Source organism: Neomonachus schauinslandi, chromosome 16 (genome assembly GCF_002201575.2).
Source record: "Neomonachus schauinslandi chromosome 16, ASM220157v2, whole genome shotgun sequence".
Lineage (NCBI taxonomy): Eukaryota > Metazoa > Chordata > Mammalia > Carnivora > Phocidae > Neomonachus > Neomonachus schauinslandi.
Genome location: NC_058418.1, coordinates 52,853,262 through 52,862,887, shown reverse-complemented (window position 1 = coordinate 52,862,887; position 9,626 = coordinate 52,853,262). Strand labels below are relative to the sequence as shown.

At 52.0% G+C, this 9,626-nt stretch overlaps 1 protein-coding gene across 1 annotated transcript in view; it reads right to left on the bottom strand.

Annotated features, from left to right (window-relative positions):
• LOC110593872 (c-Maf inducing protein) overlaps nucleotides 1–9,626 on the bottom strand; it is a 227,556-nt gene that overhangs the window by 37,262 nt on the left and 180,668 nt on the right. Inside the window, exons 6-7 of the mRNA XM_044911310.1 lie at nucleotides 7,318–7,380; nucleotides 4,767–4,847 (exon numbers count right to left, since the gene is read on the bottom strand). Of these exons, the coding sequence (XP_044767245.1) occupies nucleotides 4,767–4,847; nucleotides 7,318–7,380 (144 nt within the window). The remainder of the gene's footprint in view (nucleotides 1–4,766; nucleotides 4,848–7,317; nucleotides 7,381–9,626) is intronic.

The following is a 9,626-nucleotide window of genomic DNA, read 5'->3' as shown; positions in this document are numbered from 1 at the left end:
GGGGTATGGGAGTGTATGTGTGTGAGAGACGTGGGGTGTGGGAGGAGATACGTGTTTATGTGTGAGAGACGTGGGGTGGGGGAGGAGGTGTGTGTGTATGAGAGACATGGGGTGTGGGAGATGGTGTGTGTGAGAGACGTAGATTGTGGGAGGTGGTGTGTGTGAGAGATTTGGGGTGTGGGAGGCGTGTGTGAGAGACGTAGGATATGGGAGGTTATATGTGAGAGATGTAGAGTGTTGGAGGAGGTATGTGTGTATGATGAGAGAGATGTGGGGTGTGGGAGGAGGTGTGTGTGAGAGACACAGGATGTGGGAGGTGTGTGTGAGAGACATTGGATACGGGAGGAGGTGTGTGTGAGAGAGATGTGGGGTGCGGGAGGAGGTGTGTGTGAGAGACATATCATGTATGTGTATGTGAGGCTTATGGCCTGGGAATGGAGGTGTGTGCCCTGGACAGTGAGTGGCTGGTATGTGTCTGGCGGTCGTGTGAAAGGGGCGCAGGCAGGAGGGAGGAGAGGGTAAATCTGCTCAATGTTAGGGAAAGGCCCCAGCCCCCAGGGGCGAGGACGTTTCCATCCACCGGCTCGGCCTGAGTCCCCGCATCTCACCTCAGCTGATGCCTAACTAAGGGGCACTGAGCAAGGACAGAGGGACTCCTCCCTGCTCCAATGAGTGGCATCACTGGACACTTCTGTTTTCTTTGCTTCCCCAACACAGCACGTCAACGGGGTAGGTGACAGAGTTCAGCTGAGTGGAGAGGCACATCTCCTTGGTGGCTGCTGGCTCAGGGATTTGTCAGGAGAGGAGACATGATAGCCAGGAAAGGACCCTATGTCCGTTCCCACATTCACGGGTAGGGGCCTGGAGGGGTGAGGCCTGCTGGGACAGCAGTTCTATTCATGGACTTCTAAACCTGTGGGCTGGGTTGTGAACAGTCAGGAGGGGTGTGAGGTGTGGTGTGTGAGGAGAATGACCAGCCAGACATCAGGGGGAAGAGTCACATCTCCAAACTCATCTGCCCTCTTCTTGCCCCCACTAAGCGGAACCCATTCAGTAAAAAGCAATTGGATCGGCATTCTCATTTAAGATAAAACAGTGGAGACTTTCTTCACGGCTCTAACTGATTCTGCGGGCCCTCGAGAAAGCTCAGAGGAGAACACGTCCCTCCCACGCCCTCCTGCCTGCTCCCAGAAGCAAGTTTCTAGAGCTGCTTGGTGCTTCTTCACCTGGAGTAAAGAGGCTGAATTATAGTCCTCAAGACAATGAGGGGCCTCATTGCTTCCATTCTCCCTACCAGGCTGATGCTCTTACATAAGAAGGGAGGCAGAAGCCACGGGGAAAGCTCAGAAGGAATATACATGCATGTGTGTGCACAGATCCACACCCACACACACACACTCACATACACAGAGCACTGGGCTAGATAAGGCCCCTGCCTGAAGAGAAAACTGAAACTTGATTGTGCTTCCAAACTGAGGAAGACCTCTCAAGTCCTCTAGTGCCCTGGAAAAAGGTGACAGGAAGGCTGTGTGGCCCTCTCGGGGCCTCACTGTCTCTGTTGTGGAGTGAGGGCTGTAACCATGGATCTCTATGCCCCCCTTTCACTTCTAAGGGTTTAGGAGTCCATGAAAACTGCTTCAACTCAACCCTGCTAAAGATAACCGTCCTTATCTTTGCTATTAGATTTCTGGAGAGTCAAGATCATTTTCTTGGAAATGAATATTATGAGATGGGTCTGATGGCCTTTTGACGTGTGGGTGAGGGACATTTTACCTCTTTGGAAAAGCTAAAAATGCTCCTCCTGGAAAGTAGGTGGTCAGATCACCCAGTGGTCCACTAGGGACCACAGCCACTCTTGAGAATACAGTTTAACAAACTGTTTAGAATCTCCAGGAGAACATTCTAGAGGACTGCTTCCATCTGTGTCTAATTTTTATTTCAGTCCTGTGAGTAACACTCTCTGAGACTCTTCTCTAAGATTCAGTGTACTCATCCATGAAATGGGACACGTGATACATTTGCCAAAAGATGCACCCTGAGGATAAGGGAAGCTCTAAAGTCCCAGAACACCTCTGTGGTCTATGATTTCCTCCAGCTCCCAAATGTTCCAGTGCCTCCTTAATGAGAAACGCTGCACGCACAGTGAAGAGAAGCCACTGCTCGTGTGATGCTGACAGTCGTGTAGCTGGTGGCAGGCGAGGCACACCCATTAACCAGTGACTAGACTCCCCACACCAGCCAAGAGCCCCAGCTCAAAATAGTGCCTCTGGCCCATGGCCGGGAAATAAGCTGTAGGGAGCATGAAATGAGTGACACCAAAGGTCGGCCATGCTTCCTGTGCCTACAGAAGCCACGATCACTGCTTCACACGCATCTGTCCTTCTGCGGAAGGGACTAATCCCCCTCCCTCCTATCTACAGTTCTCTTCTAACAGAGTTCATGGCATGTAATTAGATGCCAAGAGCAAAGAGCGACACGAAGCTTTATTGTATCCCCAGACGCTGAGGATCACTTGGGGAGCTCTTTAAACGTCAAGTGAGAATTCATGCCTGAAGGTCCCTGATCTCTGCCAGGCCACAACAGATGCTATAAATTGTGGATTTGCCCTGTAGCTGTTCTGAATTTTATCCAGAAAATTATTACATGGTCAACACTCTAGGCCCATAAAACTAACCAAATATAAGGGAGATGTTGTATGGTTAAGCCGTGGGAGGCTGGCCTGAATCTGGACTCTCTTCCCTCGGAAGTCAGATGTCCCAAAAGAAGCGTTATTAAACAGCCTATTGATGACCACAGAATATGCAAAAATGTTTCTGTGCCCGAGGAAGCATGGGCCCAGACCGTATACCCTGGGGGTTTGGCTCTGTCATTGGTAAGTTGTGATAGGAAGGTCCTTTGCAAAAGAAACTCTGAAATCTCTGCTCTAGACTCTGAAAGGGTACAACCCTCACCTCACACCACCTCCACAGTGATTTTAAAGTGATCAGAAATCTTTTCCTCTCAGAAGCCTGAAGCCAGAGAGTGCCCCTGAAACGATAAAAGCCCAAATTAGGGCACAAATTCACACTCTCCACCACTACCATGGGGAACTTCTTTGTTAGTCCCGGAGAAAAAACTGGATGGAGTATTCTCCTCTCCACTGTGTTGTGAAAATCAGAAATGTATTTATCTCAAATCAAGGAAGATCTCAGAAATAAGCAGCAATTCAATTATGGTGTGGGACTGCCCAGGGCAGACAGCGGTAAAGAGAACCCATAAGGCGCCAGCCCCGTTCAATTACGAGTGGCTGCTGGAATGCTGTGTTGAGACAGATTCGGAAGCTCTCTCTGGGCTCGGCAGGAAGAGTGCTGTAATCGATTGATGATGTCTGCCATGAGTGTGGCTGGGGCATAAGAGGACACGTGTCATACACTTCTGTCCAGATTGGGGCTAGGGCATTGGTGTGGAGACACAGTGGTCTTCACATGCTGAATCTTGACAGGGCAGGGGGCAGCTGTCGTGGGTACCCCACATCCGACTCAGTGCCCCAACGTGTGCTGAAATTACAGAGATGCCTCCATATCACCCAGGTGACCTGAGTCCAGGTTGGTGGCTGGCTCTGTAGAGCACACTGGAACACTGGCCCTCACGTTTGACGGCTGCTCCTCGGCACCCCTCACGAGCACTCGGGGCTGCTCATCGGTTCCCTGAGTGACCTATGGAGGCTTTCTGGGTCCCAGACACCTCACCTGTGAAAGGGGCTCCCGGGCTTTCGTAAGGGTTAAATGACATGTGACATGCTTGAGTGTCACATTGTGTCTGGCTCTCAGAAGGTGCTCAGTAAATATCTATGAGTAGATGTTAGTTATTCTCATTCCTAGCTGTGGCCCCTGGGGCCAGTGAGTGGACTCTGCTAAGCCTCAGTTTCCCCACGTGCAACATGGAGAAAGCAATGATATTTGCTACTCTCACTGAACTGATAAGAACGCCAAGGGGCCATGCACACTGCCAAGCCTATATTCTATTCAGATTGCCTTTGTTTCCCCTGATGTCTTTTTGCAGTTCCAGGATCCCATGCAGGACACCCCGCTACATTTAGTCCTCCTGTCGCCTTAGGCTCCTCTGGGCTGTGACAGTTTCTAGGCTTTTCTTGGTCTCGACGGCCTGGACAGTTTTGAGCAGTGCCGGTCAGGTGTTTTGCGGAATGTCCCTCAACGGGGACCGGACTGATGTTTCTCTCAGGACTAGACGGGGCCTGTGGGTTTAAGAGAAGAAGCCCCGAGAGGTACGGCGCCCTGTTCATCACACCGTCTCCGGGTGCAGGCCCTCACGTGACTGCGGCTGCTGACCGTGACCCACTGGCCGCGGCTGTGACTTTAGGTTTCTCCATCATATGGTCACTCTTCTCCCCTTTTCCATACTGTGCTTCTGGAAGGACACTGTGTGCACGGCCCCACTGAAGATGTCAGGAGCACCAACCCCTCCTTGAGGGTGGAGTGTCTGTAGACATTTGTGACTCTACGCATGGGAAACTTCTCTCTTCTCCCCCAGCCACACATTTTTGTTATTTTTACTGTGAGAAAGATTCTTCCCGTTGCCTTAAGAGAAGAAGATAGAGCCAAGGAGGACAGGCTGCATGAACACCCCAATTTCAACAGAATCCGAACCCCAGTCCCTGGCTGTCAGGCCAGGTCAGCCAACCCTGTTCCCCAAATCTTTGGGGAATGGCGAAAGGCTGGGGAAAAGTGAAAGACTGGCTTTGCAGTCGGGCCGTCAGGGGAACTCACCATGTTATGCTTGAGGATTCTCTGGACCACGGGAGTGAACACTTCGATGACCACCATGGACCGGGGCCGCTCTCTGCAGTGCTGGGGAGACAGAAGGGCACGGTTAGCACCGAGCCTGGCAGGGTCCACAAGCCTGTGGCCTGTGGCTCTTAAAGTCTGAGACTGTGGGGCTCCTGGGTGGCTCCGTCGGTGAAGCGTCTGCCTTCGGCTCAGGTCATGATCCCAGGGTCCGGGATCAAGCCCCGCATTGGGCTCCCTGCTCGGCGGGAAGCCTGCTTCTCCCTCTCCCTCTGCCTCTCCCCCAGCACATGCTCTCCCTTGCTCTCTCTAATCTCTGAAGATTAAATCAAATCTGTAAAAAGAAATAATAAATAAAGTCTGAGCTTTCATCAGATGGTACAGACAGGTGTCCATTTGGACATGTCCTGATTTACCCCAGCGACACTGTAGCACTGAGGATCAGAGGACACGGTCTAACAGAGGAGTCTCTTGAAAACTGGGTACAAGAATGCCAGGGGTTTAGTGTCTGGATCCCAGAATCTTGAAAGTTCTGTGGCTTTTCAGTTGTTGGCTTTGTTAGGCTGGCAGCAGTCTGCAGGCCATCAAATGCCCCTCTCAGATGTACTTTACTTCATCGGCGTGTTTTGTTTTTCAAACTGAAATTGAAGGCCTACGGGTGGAACAGAGGAAACCCCACCACGCGAACATATTTATAACCTGCCCGGGCCCGAAGGTGCTGAGTTTCTAACCGCTGGATGAGGACCCTGGACTTGGGATATTAGAAATCAGGGCTTTCCTGGGAAATCCAAGATCAATAAGCTTTCCTCAGATCTTAGGGTTCTGGTTTTGAAATCTGGCAGGCGAGGCTGCCCAGGCGTGTCCAGTGTGTCCCAGCGTGGGCCCAGGGGGGGCTGCTTCGTTCCCCCTCAAGCTCTCCTCTCTGGGCAGGCCGCCTGGTGGGTGGGGCACTGAGGTTGGGACTCCGACGCCCCAGAGGGAAAACAGCCTGAAGGCTCACGGGCCCCCTAGGCTCAGACCCTTCCCTCGAAAGGACAGGGCAGCCTTCTATTTCAGGACCAACTGGAGTTCTATCAGGAAATGCCAAAAAGAATGGTTTCTTCTACATCATGAGTTTTCAAACCAGGAACCCGCAGGTATAATTTACTTTGAACGAAGGTCCACTGTTTTAAAAGAACAAGAGTTTGAAAACCATGGAATCTGGGAGAAACCATACAGCTTGAGAGGAGAACAAGGAACAGATTTGGATGAAATCGGACAAAATATTGAGAGAGGAGATGACCTGCTGCGATAGGGAAGGGAGCAGGATATGAAGCGCTGGGATATGTGACCCCACCCCGCTTGGGGCAGTGCTGGGGTCCAAGAAGGCCCGTGTTCTAGTTGTCTTTAGCCTCACTGAGGCCCACGGAAGAGGGGGCCTCGATTCAGCACCGAAGCCTGATGCCTGTGCAGACATGCTCTTGCACACACACGGGCGCAGACTCAGCCAGACGCTCCCCTGCTTGGCCCAGAAGGCACACACTGCCACGTGCCCGGACACGCACACTGAGAACACAGCCGGGTGCTTTGGGCCGGCAGGCTGGGTCCAGCCTCTGCTCTGTGGGTTGCCGGAAAAGGTCTCCTGCTGGAGACACTGGGCCAAAGGGGATAACGCGACCCTGTCTCCGTAATCTCTGAAGCTCCTGCCCTCTGACAAACAGAGAGCATGCTCTCCGAGCGGGGTGCAGAGGCAGTAGCACACGGCAGTCCCCTTCCCTCCAGAAACCACCGGGCCTCCCAGGTGCCTGCTTTGCCAGGCCACGTGCTCATCTCGCTGGTGGACGTAGTCCACGCCCCCCGCCCAGGACAGGATGTGCTAGAGCAGAGAGCGCTGGGGTAGCAGCAAACCCTGCGTCTCTCCAAGGACATCAAATCATTACAGTAAAAAAAAAAATCACAAGCAAAGAACAAAACAGGATTGCCTGCTGGTTCAGCCCCCTGACCGCTGCAGTGTGTTTTCAGAGTGAGGGATGGCTGGTACCCGACATGCCCTGGGCACGTTCCGTGTAAACCCCCTGCAAGCCTGACTCTGGGTCCAAGGGAGAGGATGGGCTGCTCTGTGGCTCCTCCCGGCTAACCTGGCATCCCCTGTCTGTTTTCCCTGTTCAGGAAAACACATGGCTGTGTCCCACTGTGGGCCAGCCGGTGCTCAGAGGAGCCGTGGCTAATAATAAACCAGCTCTGACGTCAGGAACCCAGAAAATCTGCTACAAATTTCTCCCAAGACAGCTACCAAGATATTCCAAGGAAAAGCCGGATGCTCCTCGCTGACCCACTGGTTTGGACCCTGGGCCTTGTTTATCACCTGTCTGGCAGAAGACAGCGGTAACTCTAAGAACAGGCTGCCTGACTTGCCTTCTGGCTCTGTCTGGAGCCCTGACCCAGGTCGGGGAAGCCTGGGTTTTCAGCAAATTATGCAAAGCCAACCCCCAGCACGCACACACGGAGGCAGGCTGCCTCCTGCAAATACAGCCCCATTTCAGTCATGCCATACCTTGCAAAAGAATTCACAGAGATCTGGTGGTGGATGGTTGTTTTCCAGCAAAGGAGCAATTGCCTGAAAGACCACAAACAAATGTCAGCTGGAATCTCTAGAAATGAATCCTACTGGGGTCGGGGGGCTCATGGCACCCACTGAGACGCTGACAGAAGCTTGGGGCTGCCCTCTGGGCAAATGCACACCAAAAGGGGCTCCGTAACCTGCTGACGTCCATCCACATCGCCCTCAGATCAACAGGCCCGGACTACAGGGCAGGACAGGATCGTGGTTCTAAGCCCAGGCACTGGGGGCAGAGTCCTGGGTGTGAGTTCTAGTTCTGGCGCTTACTACAGCCTGTTAAAACAAGCTATTTCCTCTCTCTTAACGCCCGAGTTCCCACCTGGGAAGCGGAGCAGAGAGTCACCAGAAGAACGGGAGGGAAGGCCTGCGGGACGTTTAGCAGGGACCTTGTTCTCAACCCACTGGATGTCAGTCACAAGCCTGAGCCAGTTGTGACAATCAGAAAGCCTCCTGACACGCTTCATTTCATATTAAGGCAGGTTGGAATATCTAACACCTGTTGAGTTCATGTCTCACCAAGGCTTCTTAGGCTAGCTGTACAGTTCTTACTGGTTCCCACTGCCATTTCTCTACAAGGTTCCCATGGCCCGAATGACGTCTGATTCTTGATTTTTCCTCCCCTTTCATAATTTCTGTTTTAATGATTGTGCTAAACTTCAGATTCAAATAAAATATTTGAACAATTGAAAAGGAACGTATCCAGACATTGCCAAATGCCTCATGGGGGACAAAACTAAACTGAATTGAGGACCCTTGGTATAAAGTCTGAAATAGGGCCGGCTCTCCATAAATGTTAGTTACTGGATGGTTAATGCCTATGTGAAGTCCACTCGTGTTCCTGTTTGCACACTGAGCACAAGATTAGCAACAAGGAGACCCAGGACCCAGCACCAAGACTGCCAGGCTGTGTGACCCTGAGTGAGCAACTCAACCTCTCTGGGCATTAGTCTTCTAGCCTATAAAATGCGGAGAACTAGAGTGACTGACTCACAGGGTTGCTGGGGGAATTTGATAAGAGAAAACTGTAGAAGCTTTGGAGTCTCAGCCTCAGGATAAGCCCATTGCCACCATCATGGGGCGGGGCGGGGGGGGCTGTCTCGGGCAGCACTGGACACAGCGGCAAGGGGTGGCGATTCTGCCCGACTCCCAGGAGGGCTCTGTGAGGACACGCTCTCCCCATCACTGACTTCCAGGCTCAGACCCTGCCTGTTCGATTTCAGAGGTCTCGGTGGTCTGTTCCCTGCAGTGATGCCTTTGGATATGGGTAGGGACCTCTCAGCAAGGCCTTCCACCAGGCTTGGGACCATCAGGGAAAGGAAGCATCATTGGATGCCAGGAAAAGATGACCTCACTTCTGCAAATGCACCTCTGTGAAGGAGGACGTCAGTGATACTGAGGTTCTGCCGTGGAGCACCACCAACCAGGCTGACCAATGGCCCAGGGTCTTAACTGTCTAGGGCAGCACCGTCCAGCACGGTGTAGATCACGTGCAGGGTTGAGCCCCTTCACTCATGTCAGGCCCCTCTTTCTCGAGAATGAGTCAAGGAATAAAGGAGTGGGAAGGATTTAAGTGCCCAGAGTGGGCGTCAGGCGGCGGCTCTGTGCTTCCATGCTATTATCTCATTTGATCCTCATGACAACTCTGTGAGGTCAACCAGGAGCTATTCCCATTTGTACAGATGAAGACACAGAGGGTAGGGGAGGTTACCAGTCCTGCCCTGGTCACAGAATTATGATTATTTTAAAAGGTATGATTAATAAAAAGAGCTTATATTCTGTGGACTCTTTCTATAAGCCTGGTCCTTGGCTGAGCATGTTAGGTGCATTAGCTCACTGAACCTTCCCAGGAACCCTGTAAGAAAGGCACTGTTGCCGGGCGCCTGGGTGGCTCAGTTGGTTAAGCGACTGCCTTCGGCTCAGGTCATGATCCTGGAGTCCCGGGATCGAGTCCCGCATCGGGCTCCCTGCTCGGCAGGGAGTCTGCTTCTCCCTCTGACCCTCCCCCCTCTCATGCTCTCTCTCTCTCTCATTCTCTCTCTCAAATAAATAAATAAAATCTTTTAAAAAAAAAAAAAAAAAAAAAGAAAGGCACTGTTGCCATACCCATTTCATAGATGAGAAGACTGAGCCTTAATATGTCATATTAGCTGAAAATGATCGGAATGGCCATCTGGTTAAATAAAAATATTTTAGAGCCAGTAGAAAGTATGCGGTGGGCCAACAGTCCTCAACTAGGGTTGACT